The sequence below is a fragment of the Hippocampus guttulatus genome, chromosome 5 (genome assembly GCF_054856545.1).
Source record: "Hippocampus guttulatus isolate MCC_2025c chromosome 5, RoL_Hgut_1.0, whole genome shotgun sequence".
Taxonomy (NCBI): domain Eukaryota; kingdom Metazoa; phylum Chordata; class Actinopteri; order Syngnathiformes; family Syngnathidae; genus Hippocampus; species Hippocampus guttulatus.
Window position 1 is genome coordinate 23,521,811 of NC_141265.1, and position 16,979 is coordinate 23,538,789.

Genomic DNA, 16,979 nt, shown 5'->3' on the forward strand with positions numbered 1-16,979 from the left:
CCTCATTTTAAATTATAAACACAGTTTATTACGATTGTAAAACACAATACGTGCGGCTGGTGGGGTCTCCAACTGTCAAGCGATCGCGAGCTTAAAACACAGAGATACATTTTTGTGTGTGTAAAAGAGAGTGGATCACTTGATTACTTGTGCCATGGAACAGGCCGATGCCTTTATTTGAATAGTTGTCTTATGTTTTGAAATACACTCAACCTTTGTGGTACATCTATAAAATGTAGATGAGTAAACACTGACTTGCTCTTGTGATGACACATGTAGTAAAATTCAAAGACAGTAGGATATTTCACATTCACACATCAATGCATTCAATGTTCATCTTCTTCTTCTCCTTTCGGATTGTCCCTTTTCAGGGGTTGCCACAGTGAATCATTAATTTCCATCTTTCCTTGTTCTCTGCATCCTCTACTCTGACTCCAACTACCTGCATGTCTTCCCTCACGGCATCCATGAATCTCTTCTTTGGCCTTCCTCTCTGTCTCCTACCTGGGAGCTCCATCTCTTAACATTCTCTGACCAATGTATCCACTGTCCCTCCTCTGTACATGTCCAAACCATCTCAGTCTGGCCTCTCTAACTTTTTCTCCAAACTTTCCTGTCTGAGTTGTCCCTCTGATGACCTCATTTCTGATCCTGTCCATCATTGTCACTCCGAATGAGAATCTCAGCATCTTTAACTCGGCTACTTCTAACTCTGCCTCCTGTCTTTTGTCTATTGCTAGTGTCTCTAGACCAGAGGGGGGAGGGGGGGGCAAACTACGGCCCGCGGGCCAAATCCGGCCCGTTGGTCTTTTTAATCCGGCCCGCCGAAGGTTGGTACACAATTACGGTTCGATGTTAACAACTGCATTCATTTCATTTGGACAGTTACTTGGAAGTTGCAGAGCATAGGGAGGAAGGGGGAGACGATACGGAAGCCCGCAGTAGCGCCAAATCAAGCAAATCCCGTTCGATATGACGGAATAATGTACTCTTAAAGTCTGAAAAAAAAAATTTCCAAAAAAAAGTGCCAAAAAATTCAAAATACTGCTTTTTAAATAAAGAAATCCAATTAATATTATGTCGAATTTAGTTCACCCTTTTGATCCGGCCCTCCATATTTTCTGGTTGTCATGTGGCCCTATGCAAAAAATGATTGCCCACCCCTGCTCTAGACCGTACATCATGGCTGGTCTCACAACTGTTCTGTAAACTTTTCCCTTTACCTTCGGTGCACTCTTTTATCACAAATCACTCCTGACACTTTTCTCCAGCTGTTCCATCCTGCCTGCACTCTATTCTTCACTTCTCTTCCAGTCTCCGCTGCTCTGCACTGTTGATCCTAGGTACTTAAATTCCTGTACCTTTGCCACCTCTGCTCCCTATAACCTCCACTGGTCTCCCTTTCATTTATGCACATGTACTCTGTCTTTATACGACTGACCTTCATTCCTCTTCTCTCTAGTGCAAACCTCCACCTTTCTAGGTTTTCTTGTAGCTGCTGCCTACTCTCATGACAGATCACAATGTCATCTGCAAACATCAAAGTCCAGGGAGAGACTCCTGTCTGACCTCATCTGTTAATCTATCCATCACCAAAGCAAACAAGAAGGGGCTCAGGGCCGATCCTTGATGCAGTCCTACCTCCACCTTGAAGTCTTCTGTCTGTCCAACTGCACACCTCACCACTGTTGTACTATTATCATACACGTCCTGCACCAACCTAACGTACTTCTCTGCAACCCCTGACTTCCTCATACAGAACCACAATTCCTCTCTTGGCACCCTGTCATAAGCCTTCTCTAAAACAACAAATACACAGTGCAGCTCCTTCCTACCTTCCATGTACTTCTCCATCAGCATCCTCAGGGCAAATATTGCATCTGTGGTGCTCTTCCTCGGCATGAAACCATACTGCTGTTCACAAATCTCCACTTATTGTCTCAACCTGGCTTCAACTACTCTTTCCCAAACCTTCATCGTATGGCTCATCAACTGTATCCCCCTGTAGTTGCTACAACTCTGTACACCGCCCTTCTTATAAATTGGTACCAGGACACTCTCCCTCCACTCATCAGGAATCTTGTTTGTGTCGAATATTCTATTAAACAACCTAGTCAGAAAATCAACCGACACCTCCCCTAAGCACTTCCATACCTCCACTGGTATGTCATCTGGACCAACTGCCTTACCACTCTTCATCCTTTTTAATGCTTTCCAGAGTTCATCCTTTCTAACCTGATCGCCCTTCTTCCTAATCCTCTCTGGCTCTTCATTCCTACGTTCCCTATTGTTTTCCTCATTTTACAACTCCTCAAAGTATTCTTTCCATCTCCTCAACACACTTTCCTCACTCGTAATGACATTTCCCTCTCTGTCTTTAACTCATTTACATGCTTTGACGTACAAATACGTCAATTACCTCATAGCCGCTCCCTCCCCATGACGTATTAATACGTCAATCACGTTTTTTTCATGGGGGAGGGTGCAAGAGAGTCTGATGCAACTTCTCACCAAAGGATTAGGCTTGACGGCAATGTTAAATAGCAAAAAAATGGCCATCAGGTGGCAGTGGTGCAAAAATCCACCAAGATCACGCCGCAGAAGTAGGAGAAAGGGCGTATAGTGTAGGAGGGGCGTATGCATAGTGGATTGGAACATTAGCAACTAGCAACGATGGAGAAAAGGAAACAACTACTGTATTTTCACGACCATTCGACGCACCGGATGGTTGGGCGCAGTCTCATTAATGGGTGCTATTTCTGTATTTTACACATAGACAAAACGCACTGTATTATTGGGCGCAATTTTAAAGTGGTAAAACATACGCTGGCTTAAACATACGGCATGCATGCGCGCACGCTAAAAACACGTTAGCTTGTAGCATACGGTAGCATGCCAAGACATACAGATACAAGCTAAAAACACGTTTTTAAAAAGGCAACGGAAAACTGAGTTCCGTTGTATTTTATTTAGCCATCGTACAATGTACTCACGTTTTTTGATCAATCATCACCCAGAAATCCATCAAAGTCCTCATCCTCTGTATCAGAATTGAACAATTGTGCAAGTACCGGTAATCCATCAAAAACGCCGTGTTCCCTCTCGTTGTCAGTCACTCTCATTGCCATGTGGCTCCACAGAAATGATGCCGGCTTTGCCAAAAACTCTAACAACAGTGCAAGCAGACACGTTCGTCCAAGCAGCCACAATCCATTCGCAAATTGTGGCGTAACTCGACCGGCGCTGCCTCTCACTCTTTGTAAAGTTGTGTTTGCCATCGATCATTCACTGTTCCCATGCCGTTCGCAACTTTACTTTGAACGCCCGGTTGATGCCGATGTCCAGCGGTTGGAGTTCTTTAGTCAAGCCTCCGGGAATAATGGCAAGCTCAGAGTTCATTTGCTTGACTTGGTTTTTCACCGCTGCTGTGAGATGGGCACGCATGCCAAAAGCATAACCGATGGCTTGAAGTTTGAACTGAGCTTCGTAGGCGTGTCTCTTTGTAGAATTTATTTTCGGGGGTTCTTAGAAACCAAAACTGAAGTTGTTTTGCAACAATGCACATAGCCACACTCTATACAGGTGTTGGTACCTGCTTGGGGCGTACCTTTAGCGTCCACTTACACGCCCACCCTTCACTCATTGGCGGACTTCTTCCCCGCATGCCTGTCCTCTCACATCTGCCTTTTCTCTCTCTCGCTCTCCATATGTGTATATATATATACAGGCCCACCCTTCACTGATTGGCCGACTTCTTTGCCGCATGCCTGTCCACAGTCACTTCCGCCTTTTCTCTATATAAACAGCGTGTCGGCTGTCAGTCAGGTTTTGTAACTCAGCGCATAGACAAGACGCTCCGCATCAAAAGGCGTCCTGTCCATTTTGGAGAAAATTTTAGACTTTTAATGGGGCCTTATAGTCGTGAAAATACGGTAACTAAAAGGATTGTTTTTTTCGGTATAAAAGCATCCTCGAAACAAAACAACGAAGGATATGGTGTTTGTGTGGAAGAGACGATGACGCTTCGGTCACGTAATCGAAAGCAGCACCCGTCAAACGAACATCAGCCTGCGCAAACATGGCGTGCTACACGCGGCCCGCATAGCTCACGCCGAGTTTCGAGTTCATCTGATGAAGCTGAACATGCTCCACATCAGGGACCATCGCTTGGAAGCGCATTTTGTGCCTCCCGTGGCGCACATTGCCCACAAATCGTCTCCCCGGCGACTGCCAGCGATGACGGCAAAGAGGCTGCATTGCTTCGCATGGCTGACGCCGGGCACACGTCAGCGATTCGCTGGAATCGTCTCGTAATGACGACGGCGAAGACGATGAATTGGAGAGCGATTTGGATGCCGATCTGTCGGACGAATACGTGCCTTCGGACATAACGGAAAGCAGCTGAGAGTTCTCGCCAGAGCCGCTGGAACGAGGAGGTAACTGCTGACTAGCTTGCAAGTTCCCATTCAAAACTTCATCACTTCTTATGCCTCACCAGTCACTTTTATTCACCGCTACATTCCGCGCTATACTATAAAGTTGCCAGTAACACTAATTATTTATGTACGGTTGATGCGTCTCGTAGATGTGGATGAAAATATGCGCCGTAAATGTGCTGACTTGCGTGTTGCCATAGGTTTAAATTAAAAAAATAAAAACGGGACACATTTGGTCCGCTCAGCTCTGCTAAAACCTCTCATGTTAAATTCATATTCCATTTCATTTCAAATTGGATGCTGAGCAACGTGGAATGAATGGTGTAAATAAGTGTGCGAGCATGTATGTGTGTGTGAGAGATGTTGAAATATAAGTGGAAAGCAACAATAAAAAAATAGAAAAATTAAAGTGTGGTAATTGTACATACTTCTATACATTACAGATTGTCTAACCAGAAGCCAAAAGATGACGACTCCTTGCTTTGGTGGTGGAAAGAAAGGTAAATAAAAGTATTCTACCTCACTCTGCAGCAATATACGTATATTTGCAACTTTTTATGTTTCCATAATTTATAGGTCGTGCAGCTGGACGTGGTGGGATGAATTGATGTGGTGACAAACTGGATGGAAGCCAAAAACCATCCTCTCCTCAGCTGCACTTTCGTTCATTGTTCAATTTGCACTTTTATTCATAGTTCAATAGTTGTGTTGTGTGCAAATAAATTATTTTGCTACAAAAACATTATTTGTAATGTTCTTTTGTAGAAGGACCACATTATTGAGGTATTTGAGCTGTCACAAAAGCAAAAAATAGTGTAAAACTTGAAATGATGCTTGAAATGCATGCTTTTACAAAAAGCTCATTTTCTCTGGATTTCAGCAGAAAATCGGCCTTTTCCATCAAATTTAGCAGTTTTCTAATGCTGATTGCCAACGAACGGAGAAAGATAAAAACAAAACTTTTTTTTCTGCTGAAAAAAGAGTCTCACCTTTCTTTTGACAGGTTGCCTGTATATATAGCCATAGCGCAGAAAATTCTGTGGGCCTTGCAAATCAGTCACAATTCTGTAAAATGTGAGGGATTGAGGGGGAAGTGAAAAGGGGTGGTATTCAATGAGTTAATCAACCTCACCTGCTGTACATCCTTCCCAGCCTGATTTCTCTGTCTCGCCAACCTGTACAATTCTTTTTCACCTTCCTTTGTGTCTAACCTCTCGTATAACTCCTCATATGCCTTCTGTTTGGCCTTGGCCACTTCCCTTGTCATCTTTTTGTACTCTAACCTGTTCTCTTCTGTTCTCTCACTATCCCATCTCTTCTTTGCTAATTTATTCCTCTGTACACTTTCCTGAACCTCAACATTCCACCACCAGGTCTCTTTGTCCACATTTCTCTGTCCTGAGGCCACACCTAGCACCTTCTTGCCTGCCTCCCTAATCACTGCTGCAGTAGTCTACCAATCATCTGGGAATTCCTCAACACTGCCGAGAACCGCCCTTACCTCCTTCCTAAATTCTTCACAACAGTCCTCTTTCCTCAATTTCCACCATTTTATTTTCTTCTCTGTCTTCACCCTCACCTCCATTGTCAGCTTGCACACTACGACTATGCTGTTTGGCTACACTCTCTCCTGGCACCACTTTACAGCCGTTAACCTCCCTCAGATTACCTCTTCTACATAGAATATAATCTATCTGTGTGGGGTTTACCAAGGCCATTTCCATTCTTTTGGCAAAGTCTACCACTGCCTGTCCTTCCAAGTTCCTATCCCTAAGGCCATACTTGCCCATCACTTCCTCATCACTTCTGTTCCCTTCCCCCTACATGATCATTTAAGTCTGCTCCAATCACTGCTCTCTCCCCTGGGAATGCTCTCTGCCACTCTATCCATCTCATTCCAGAACTTTTCCTTTTCTTCTAACTCACAGCCCACCTGTGGGGCATACCCACATTCAACATTCATCATCACACGTTCTATCTCTACCTTCACGCACATCAACCTGTCTGACTCTCGTTTTACTTCTACATGTCTAGCACATTTTTCCTTTATAATCACCCCGACACCATTCCTCTTCCCATCTAAACCATGGTAGAACAGCTTGTAGCCTCCTCCAATGTTTCTAGCCTTGCTGCCCTTCCACCTTGTCTCCTGAACACACAGAATATCTACTCCTCTCCATCATGTCAGCTAATTCTCTGCCTTTCCCTGTCATTGTACCTACATTCAGCGTTCCTAACCTCAGAACAATACTTCTAACCTTCCTCTTTTATCTGCACCAATCGTCCTCCTCTTCTTTGTCCTCTTCTACTTTGACCAACAGTAGTCCAATTTCCAACAGTACCCTGTAGGTGAACAGCACTGTTGGCGGTCGTTTTTATCCTGGGCCCCGACCGATGCAGTATGGAAATCGTATTATCAACTCGCATGTTCGTTTTGGCGTTTTAGTTTTATGCCGGATGCCATTCCTGACGCAACCCTCCCCATTTATCCGGGCTTGGGACTGGCACTAGGGAACAGAGGGCACTGCTCCCTAGTGGCTGGGTTAATGCATTCAATGTTAATAACTACCGTATTTTCCGCACGAAAAGACGCACTGGATTATGAGGCGCACCTTCAATGAATGACTATTTTGTAAAAAAAAATTCATACACTGGACGCTTCACATTATAAGGCGCAATCTACAATGCCTCCACTGGATGGTGGTACGCTCCTTCCATTCAACTTGAGAGGCGTCCGTTCAACTTGAGAGGCGTTCATGACCGCCTCTGAAAAACGTAAATTAACTGACTGTATTTAAATGAAACTATGAAAATGGAAAATAATGCATCAAACCAGAAAGTCAAGCAAGGAAATCATAAAAACAAATTCTATATCCCCCCCTACAGAATTTATTTTGTGACATTTTTGAAGTTATAACATTGGAAGCATGTCTCCAGGAAGGAGCCATCTTGGAGTCGATGTCTTACCATTATGATTATACAAAAGACGCACCGGATTTTAAGGCGCTTGGTGAGCTTTTAAGAAAATTGAAGACGTTTTGGTGTGCCCTATAGTGCGGAAAATACGGTACAAATACAGTAAATATTCTCTAGTACGGACTCGTGTTTGCGCTGTCCAATTTGTCCTGATAACAGAAATTCCTCATTTGGGAAATGAGCATGGTACATGTCCTTTATGAACCTGCAAGTATGTTGACAAAATGCACGTGTAACATCACAATCAATAAAATACAAAAATATACTGTCCAAACACTGTTTATAGAACAAAAACTGCAATACAGGTGTATCCCAAAAAAATCACAACAGTAAAATACATACAGTATTTTAATGTTTATTTTTTTCTGTCTTGGGAAAAAAAATGTGTATTTTGGAATGTTTTGTTGGATGCATTCTTTGGTTTATGACAATGTTTGCCTGCGTGTCATACAGTTTTCTTGCTAGTTGCAAGTAACTGTCCCGTTGATCACCGATGTCTGGTAATTCTTGTGCATACTGAAGGATTTTTGTTTGCTGGATGGTGGCTTGTCATCAGGAGTTTAATTGATGCCTTTTTTTTAAAGTTTCGTAGATTTGCGTCTTTCCGACTCCAAGTGTCTGCTGGATCTTTCTAACTTTGTGTCAAGCCTCGCTCAAACGGATGCATTTCACTCGCTCTGCTCCAGTCGTTACAGTTCTTCTACGTTTCGATGCGGTGATCTACATAAATGTAAGTGAATAAAGTTAAAATCTTTCGCATTTACAGTAAAACGCACACCAATAAAAAGTCGCTTACACGTCTTCGTTTCGAATCTGATGAATGAAAACGGCGAAGCGAACACGTTTCTTTGGTCATGTCGAGTGGGTGCTGCTTTTAAGCTAGTGCCGCGTTCTCCAGGACGTAAGTGAATAAAGTTAAAATCATTCACAATTACAGTAAAACGCACGGCAATAAAAACTCACTTACACGTCGTCGTTTAGAATCTGATGATCGAAAAACACGAAGTGAAAACTTGTTTCAGCGTTGTGTATTTTCCGTCGCATCGGGTGGGCGTTGCTTATATTTAAGCTCCCGCGGCATTACACCTCCATCTGGGTTACGGGTAGTTGAATTTCCGCTTACGCAAGTTCCGGTAACACGTAATATCGTAGTTAAAATGTTAATGCATAGGTTTTTATTCCGGGTGAAGGATATTCCTTTCCATAGAATTCCGGGGATGGGAATATCTACTGTATATCAACGATGTGGCTGTTTAATATAAAAAAAAAAAACTGATAAAGAAAAATGATGGGGTGAAATCACTTAGCTCAAGTTGGCCCTTTTTTCTGTGCTCTCAAGCTGTATGAACACACGCAATTAAGCATACAACAAAATGAAACTTTTAAACATGATAACTTTGGTTTGTCTACATCAGGGGTGCCCATTAGGTCGATCCTGATCTACCGGTAGATCTAAGACAGGTCCCAAGTAGATCCGAGGAGTGTCGAGGAGAAAAAAAACAAACAACCATTTGTGTACATGTTAGTAATATAGTTTTTTTGTGTTAATGTACACTGCACCCTAATCATCTTATCGGTCTCATTTTCACCAAAAAATATTGAAAAAATAAAATAAAGCAGGTAAATCTTGAGTTTACGGTGGCGCGTGATTACGTCACCGGAAGTTGTTAGCTCTCAACAGTCTGCAATTGCAGGTTGTGATCAGAACTGTTGCGCTCTATCTTTTATCGTCATGATTCTCATTCAGAGTTTGCTTCGTGTACAATTCACCGAGGGCACGGGCAAAGAATAGGAATCTAGGAGGGCCCAGGGAAGCACTTTAAAACGGTACGTGTGAGCTACGATAGTTAACAGGCTGCAAAAGTGCGTCACATGCCTCAGTTTCAGGCTGTTTCTCATCATCGTGTGTGTGTGTGTGTGTGTGTGTGTGTGTGTGTGTGTGTGTGTGTGTGTGTGTGTGTGTGTGTGTGTGTGTGTGTGTGCGTGTGTGCGCGCGCGTGTGCGCGTGTGCGTGCGTACGTGCCGGTAATGGTAGATCCCGGGAGGTTAGTTGATCGAAAAGTAGATCTTCGATCCAAAAAGTTTGGGCACATAAGTCGTGCGGGAAACTTAAGTGGTAAAATTTGTCTTTCTTCAAATAAACAAACGTTATCAAATGATGCAAAATTAAGTATAGAAAAAGATTTTCTTACATTTCACAGTTCTGGACGCACACTTTAGCTCTCTGATGGCCTCGATATTGTCCCCAGTGTCACCATTCACGCTGGTCTCGGCACTTTCATCCGTACTACTCATCGGCCCACTCCTGTTTCTATCCCTCTTGCTCCTCTAGCTGCTATTCATGATCAAATAAAAAATATTTGGGTACTGCTTTCACTCAATGTGTGCATGCTCCCATGGCAAGGGATACTTTTTTTTTTTATTTGCACACCTGTATGTCGCACACATATCCGAAAATGGAGTAACCGTGGGCTGATCACGGAGTGAAGGGCATTTCGCTCCCTACTTATTGTTGGTCATTGTCGGGGAACCAAGCATAGCGTAGGACATGCCACACTAAGTGGCAAGACCAGCTAAAACTCCTGACATGTACAGACTTTTTGTGTCATGGTCATTCAGAGTCACAGATGTCAGTCGACCAATCGGTGAGTATGTCATGGGCTGTTGACTCGTTAAGACAATTCAAAATCGTCCACGACACACTATGTTTGTCTGTGACACGTCTGTCTGGTCAAAATCACCCATGTCATCTGACATCGGCATTCGTGAAACTAAAGGAAATGCACATATTTTCCATACTGCCAAAGTATATTGACATCACATAACAATTATCTCTGAAAGTAAGAACGACCGCGATTTTTTTTTATATGTATGAACCTTTGAGTGTTCCAACAAGAGGTAAACAAAGCACTTTGTTTCAAACAGGTATTGTTTGCATCTGATCATCTTGTCATCCAAAAATACAAGTTGAAGTATTCTTGAGCTAGCCTCATTTGTTTTGGGTCCGTAGGCGGAGATCCTTGTGTTCTGAACATGGATCCCAGTTTAGAACAATATGGAAAGGTATCGTTTAATTGAAGGCCATCTACTGTTTGAGTCAAAATCTTGCAGCAAGGAATTGACTAAATCCATATGAATTTCTGTCACGTTTTGTTTTGCAGTAATTCAGTCCCTTATTGCACTGGTGAACGACCCCCAGCCAGAGCATCCCCTGAGGGCAGACCTAGCAGAAGAATACTCAAAGGACCGTAAAAAATTCTTGAAGAACGCCGAAGAGTTTACAAAGAAACATGGCGAAAAGCGGCCAATGGACTGATCACTTGATAAGCATTTAGCCCTCTGTCTCTTTCTCCCCTTACCTCTTACCTGCCCAACCAAATATTCTTCATTTGCCCTTTCTCAACCCCCTCCGCACCCCTTTACTACCCGTATCAGTCACGTTCCTCTCTTGCCCCTCCACTGCTCCGTCTTGCAGCCCAGGAGCGGCCCAGCTGAAGCAGGCAGTGGCAGCCTCAGCCTCCCTTCCCACCTGCTCTGTGGATCAGACCGCTTCCTCTCTCCTCTCCCTCCTACCAGCCATAGATTTCCATTACTTCACTAACTTTCTACTCTTAGTCATGAAAAAAAATGGGCAAAGACATGGAGAGTAGAATAGAAATTCTCAAGAGTAATTTGTTAATTTTCTGTTTGCTTTTCTTCTATATAAAGTATTGTGTTAAATAGATCTCACACCGATTTGGGTTTTTTGTTTGTTTGCAGGGATTAAAAACTGGTCGATTCATCATTCTCTTAGCCACATAAGCAGTGACACATCCACGGAAAGAAAAGAAATGTTACCTCTGTGGGGTTTTTTCCCCCCAGACTGTTTCCCTGACTGACATCCACTGCTTCTAGACTTGCACTGTATTCTGTGGAATAATCCCATAGTTCCGTCTGCCCAGTTTGCCCCTCTGAGCGGAGGCAAACCATTGTTGTCCCACATGTGAATTGAATTGTTATAAAAGTTATTCTGTATTTGTAAGAAAGGGGAAAAACACCTTCAAATATTCTCAGCCGGCCCATTTTAAAGAAAAACATTGTAAAATTTATTATCATGGGTCTGATTAGTGATACCAAAATGTTTGTTCCCTGTGTGAAAAGGTTTTTGCCAGACTAATGTAATGCCTTGTAATATTCTTTTAATTACTAAAATAATTTTGATTGGCGCTTTGATACGTAAAATGTACAAGTAGGCACTACCTGCTTGTTTACTTTGTATTGTTCATGTCTTCTCACTGCAAGTCATTGCGGTGTAACCATCTTCATTTAAGACACCCCATTACCCACATTCTGGTAGCAGATTGACTGCTCATCTTCCCATGCTGAAAAGGACCTAAATGGCCTCCAAAGTGGGAGTGGTGGTCACAGCCTGGAGGCAGATGCCCTCACACGGAGCACAGTTCAGCTCAGACAGTGCACCTTAAAGTGAGCTGGGAGAGGGGCTAGCGTTTTAGGGATATGTCAGGACACAGAAAGGGACTGAGTGGCCAAAAAGCAACATGTAACAGCTGTTTGATCTGGTCTCAGTTCTTGTTTCATAATAAAGCTGGCTAACCATTTTGCTTCACTGCCTGCCTGATAGTTAAATTACATTTGTCAAACCAATGGAATCAAATTATGATGTATTCTGAATGATCAAATCAAAATCCCAATAATGCTTTACTGTTTTTTCACACATGGAGATGCAAAGCTTGCATGAACATCCAATGCATTGTCTTTTAACAGGTAAGTCATACATTTTGCTCAAAATATTGATTGAATGAACTTACAATGTGAGAAATCACATGAAAGATTGTTTTCTTATAAAACATGTATAGTAGTTGTGTAACTTCTGTCCTGGGATGACCTTTTTTTTTAATTCAAAAATTTCAAATGCACTGGTACCTATTAAACAGGTGATACTGTAACTAAATGGGTAACACTTGTGACAAGCTGTTCCAGACTTTAAAGAGGGGAGAAAGGTCATCACAATGGCCAGTGAAATGACTATTTGTTGACAATATTTTACCCTTAATGGATCAAGTTAACACACAAGTGAAAATGCAGAAAGTATCAAGTTACATGACTAATACACTACTCTTACCATCCTAGCTGACCTAGCAGTTTCCAAGAATTCCAGTATTTGGTAGTAGGCTTGGATTCAGCTTTGACTTTTAAGATGAACAAACCTGTATAGTTTTAAATTTAAAAAATTAGTTCTGGCTGAAGACGCTGCACCGACTTTTCTGCACTTCATGGTTGTTTGCTACTTTTACTATTGTATTACTTGATGGTCGTTTACTGGAGGAACAAATCTTAAAACCAGAATATCTGTCCCAAAACATTTTTGAAATTCTTTCATTCAAAAAACAAAAACATAATTGCAACATTCTTTTAAAGCACAACCCACTCAGTTTTGAAAACTTAAAATATCCAAAATTCCTTCTGTGACATGCAAAGTTTTACATGGGCTAGCTCCAACACCACTAAAGGACTATAAAACAGAAAATGTGTATGAAACGCCGGAGCAATCACCAGAGGTGATTGTGAACTGCATTTTAGGTGGACTGTATTCGGACAAAGATTTATGAAAGTAGTAATCACTGGAACAGTTAACCACAATGAGTCAGAATCTCCCATCTTCATTACACTGAAGAATCTGAAATCTTGGATTAGGCTGAACCACATTTAAGATTATGTGTACTCACACGCTAAACCAAATTTATTATCCCTTGTCTAGATAATAGAGCAGTGTGCACTTTGAATTGATAAGTAGAAGCTTTTTAGAATGTTTTAATAGAGTAGCATGTCATTTTAGTACAAACCTACGCGTTTCATTTATTCATTTACTTTATTTTTCACATTAAGTAGTAGGAGTTCTTGCCATATGTAGTCGGACAATGTACTGTGTTCACATGTACGTTCTGATACACACTGGCGCTTTATCTCATATGCTCTTCGAATTAACAATGTCACAAGAAAGTGCATCTTCCACGTGCACTAGCTCTGTTGATTGCCCCGCCTGAATTCATGAATTATCTTTGTACTAGTAGTGTGCATTGACTTTTCTTAACATCCATCCATCCCTTTTCCGATCTGCTTCATCCTCACAAGGGGGGAGGGGGGCGGTGCTGGCAGCCGTCTTCGGGCAGTAAGCGGAGGACACCCTGAACTGGTTGCCAGCCAATTGCAGGGCACACAGTGACGAACAACCATCCGTGCTCACACTCACACCTATGGACAATTTAGAGTGTTCAATCAGCCTGCCATGCATGTTTTTCGAATGTGGGAGGAATCCAGAGTACCTGGAGAAAACCAACGCAGGCCCGGGGAGAGCATGCAAACTCCACACAGGTAGGCCGGAGCTGGAATCGAACCCGGTACCTCTGCACTGTGAGGTTGACGTACTAACCACCGGGCCACCCTTTTTTTTCCCATTGAAATTGTTGCATCAAACTTGGCAAAGGATTGCAAATGTAAATTTTTGGGACGGCTCAAATTTGGCACAGGCGGCCTACTGGCGGCGGCCTGCGACCACACTGCGAGTGACCCCTTGATTATATATTACGGTAATAAAAATGGTTTGAATAAAGTCAATATATTTTTAAACTGTTTTCCCCAAAAAAAAGATTAAGAGGAAAAAAAATCTGCAAATTTGCAGGTGCACTATGCATCGACTAGTTTAATACGTATTACCATTCACCACTCGATTTCAGACATTCCTTAATCCTCTATCTCACTGAATTATTCTGAAGGCTTCCCAAGTGTGTGCACATGAAGTAAATGTTTTTTTTTCCATTCGTGTTCTTTCTAGGTCACAAACGGTCGCAAAAACGTTCGATAACAATTTTAATTATCTCAAACAGTTTTTCATTGTCGCCAACAAATTTTGACAAGAAAAGCGGTTTGCAAACATTAAAACTGTTTGGTAATGTCTGGCGAACGTCTTTGCAACCTTGAATGAATGCTAATGAATAAAAAAAAGTTCACTAAATGTGCACACACTTTGAAGCCTTTGACCCTCAGTGAGACTTTAGTTGCACTTACATTGAGTCTTATACTGCCCTAGACTGTACTTCAACGTGAGTAGACCTAATAATTTTGGAATGCTATGCAGGACATAGTACCTCAATTATATTAATATTTTGTGTTGACCTTTGTGAAAAAAGCACAAATAAGTTCTTGCACTTAATGTTAGATTAGATTTATTGATTTCTTTATGGGGAGTTTGTCTTTACCGATGATACATTACAGAGAGGCACCATTGCACATCCTGCATCATTGGCATTTCAATCACAGTGTGATTATCTGTTTGTGCCTGACTGGGAGCACCGTCTGGTATGGCTAAAGAGGCCGATCCGGGAGTGACAGTCCCTGTTGCAGTGGATGCACCTGAACACACAGTTGGAGGGGGGCGCTTGTTTGTCCTGGCTGTTCTTTCTCCTGGCTCTCTTGTCTTCTGCCGATGCTCTCTTCTTCTCCTCCCCTCGGCACAGACCACGTGCCAGTTCTTGTTTCCAGTTTGGGCGGTTCTGGGCCAGTGACTCCCATCCCTTCACATCTAACTCAACAGCCTTCAAGTCCCTCTTGCAAACGTCTTTGAAACGAAGCTGTGGGCGGCCCTGTGTTCTCTTTCCAGCTGCGAGTTCTCCATAGAGCAGATCTTTGGGGATCCTACCGTCCTCCATCCTGCGGATGTGGCCGAGCCACCGAAGGCGACGCCGACGGAGGAGGGTGTACATGCTGGGGATGTTGGCACGTTCCAAGACATCTTTGTTTGGTGGTGAAGTCGGACCACTTGATACCAAGGATTCGCCTGAGGTTTCAGACAACAAAAAGAACAATAAAACCGCATGGGACAAAGACGAGGCAGTATCAGACACGAAGGTTAATGATGCGTGTTATTCAGGGTGGCTATTGCTGCAGGATCATCTTTACCCAAGGCAAGCCTTCCTAAATTTAATAGTTCTGTACTTGCTTGCTTGATGGACCCGTGAAATCTGTGAGATTGGGTGTAGGGCAGGGGTGTAAAACTCATTTCACATTGTGGGCCACATACGGCCTTGGTAGATGTCAAGTGGGCCGGACCATTAAAATTATACCATACTCTCCTATAAATAACCAAAATAATATATCTTTCCTTTTTTGGGGGGTCTAAAGAAGCACAAGAACATTAGGAAAATGGTGAAATTTAATGAAAATATCTTTACAAAAGATTCATGAAGCACCTTAGATTTCCTTTGACAAATGTACAATTTACTTTTATCAATCACATACAGGTATATGCATTGCAACTGATCCCACTGATTGTACAAAGGCACAAAACTTTAACAAATAATTGGTACAGAAAAATAGAGTAATGCACTTTAAGATTAAATGAGATTTACTAAAGGAATTTTTAAACCTTTTACACGTGCATATAAAATCTAAATGCAATCCCTGCCTTCACCTTACAAACTAAGGATAGTGTTATTAAATACGTAAAGAATAAAATATTCACATGTCCTTGATGGTGTCTGCAGTGTTGGGTCAGCCTCATTGACAGACTGAGGCTGCTGTTGTCTTCTTCTCTGATCAAAACAGCGTTGTCTTCTACTCTGATCAAAACAGTGTGTCCTATAGAGGACACTCCATGAATAGCACCTTTTTCAAAATATTCATTCCGTGTCTTTAATGCATTTTTTCACTTTTAAATTATCCTGCAGGCCTGATCGAACCTCCTTGGGGGCTTGTTCCGGCCCGCGGGCCGTATATTTGGTCTGCCTACACTGAAGGGACACCAACGTGTCTGGCACCTGTGTTTGTGATGCGTCTGAATTTGGACTGATTAGTTTCAGAAAGCTACTATGGGGTTGACTAACTTATGCGCTCACACAAGACACATTGCTGTTTGTCCTTTCGATACATCTTTATTTATATGGCCAATAACCATGCTTTATCACACATGTACTACACATGGTGACATTCAAAAGTCTGTGAAATATTTCCTGAATGTGCTTGACAAATTCAATCACTCTTCTGAACAGAAAAGAGACTTGAAGTGCACAGTGGAGTCTGGTATGTATCGTGGCACAGCCAGGATGTAGCAGTGTTTCGCTCTGTTGGCGCAACGCATAAAACGGGTGTCCAAACTTTAAGGGCCACTTTAAATTATTCTACTTTTTGAAACACGCGAAACCAAATTTGTAAACAAGAAAGGTAGAAAGATTTTTTGACATATACTTCAAGTTGTTCATTTAAAGGTCGCTGATGGTGCAGTGGTACACTCTATTTACAGCGTGAGATCGGTTCCCTCTCAGTGACGGTGTGAATATGGTTTCGTCACTATCTGTTCCCTGTCGCTGACTGGCGACCAGTTCAAAGTGTAGTCCGCCTTCCGAAGTTGGCTTCCGAATAGCACCATCTTCCCTGCTAACCTGTTTCGGACTAATGATGTTTAAAATGGAGGGAGTTTTATTTGATTCTTTTGACATGGTTTACATATACTTACATTGCATCTTAGGTCTTAGCAAAAAGTAGTTTATCCAAGTATTCAGTACTTTAAGTAAA

At 42.3% G+C, this 16,979-nt stretch overlaps 1 protein-coding gene across 3 annotated transcripts in view; it reads left to right on the plus strand.

Annotated features, from left to right (window-relative positions):
• ube2l3b (ubiquitin-conjugating enzyme E2L 3b) overlaps positions 1-12,018 on the plus strand; it is a 28,397-nt gene extending 16,379 nt beyond the window's left edge. The window contains exons 4-5 of one of the 3 annotated variants that reach the window (XM_086111058.1): positions 10,423-10,475; positions 10,574-10,702. In XM_086111058.1, coding sequence (XP_085967184.1) covers positions 10,423-10,475; positions 10,574-10,576 — 56 coding nt within the window. In that variant the 3' untranslated portion in view covers positions 10,577-10,702. Of the gene's footprint in view, positions 1-10,422; positions 10,491-10,573 lie in introns of those variants that run through there. The other 2 variants (XM_086111056.1, XM_086111057.1) reach the window with 2 other exon arrangements.
• Positions 12,019-16,979: the final 4,961 nt, after the last annotated feature.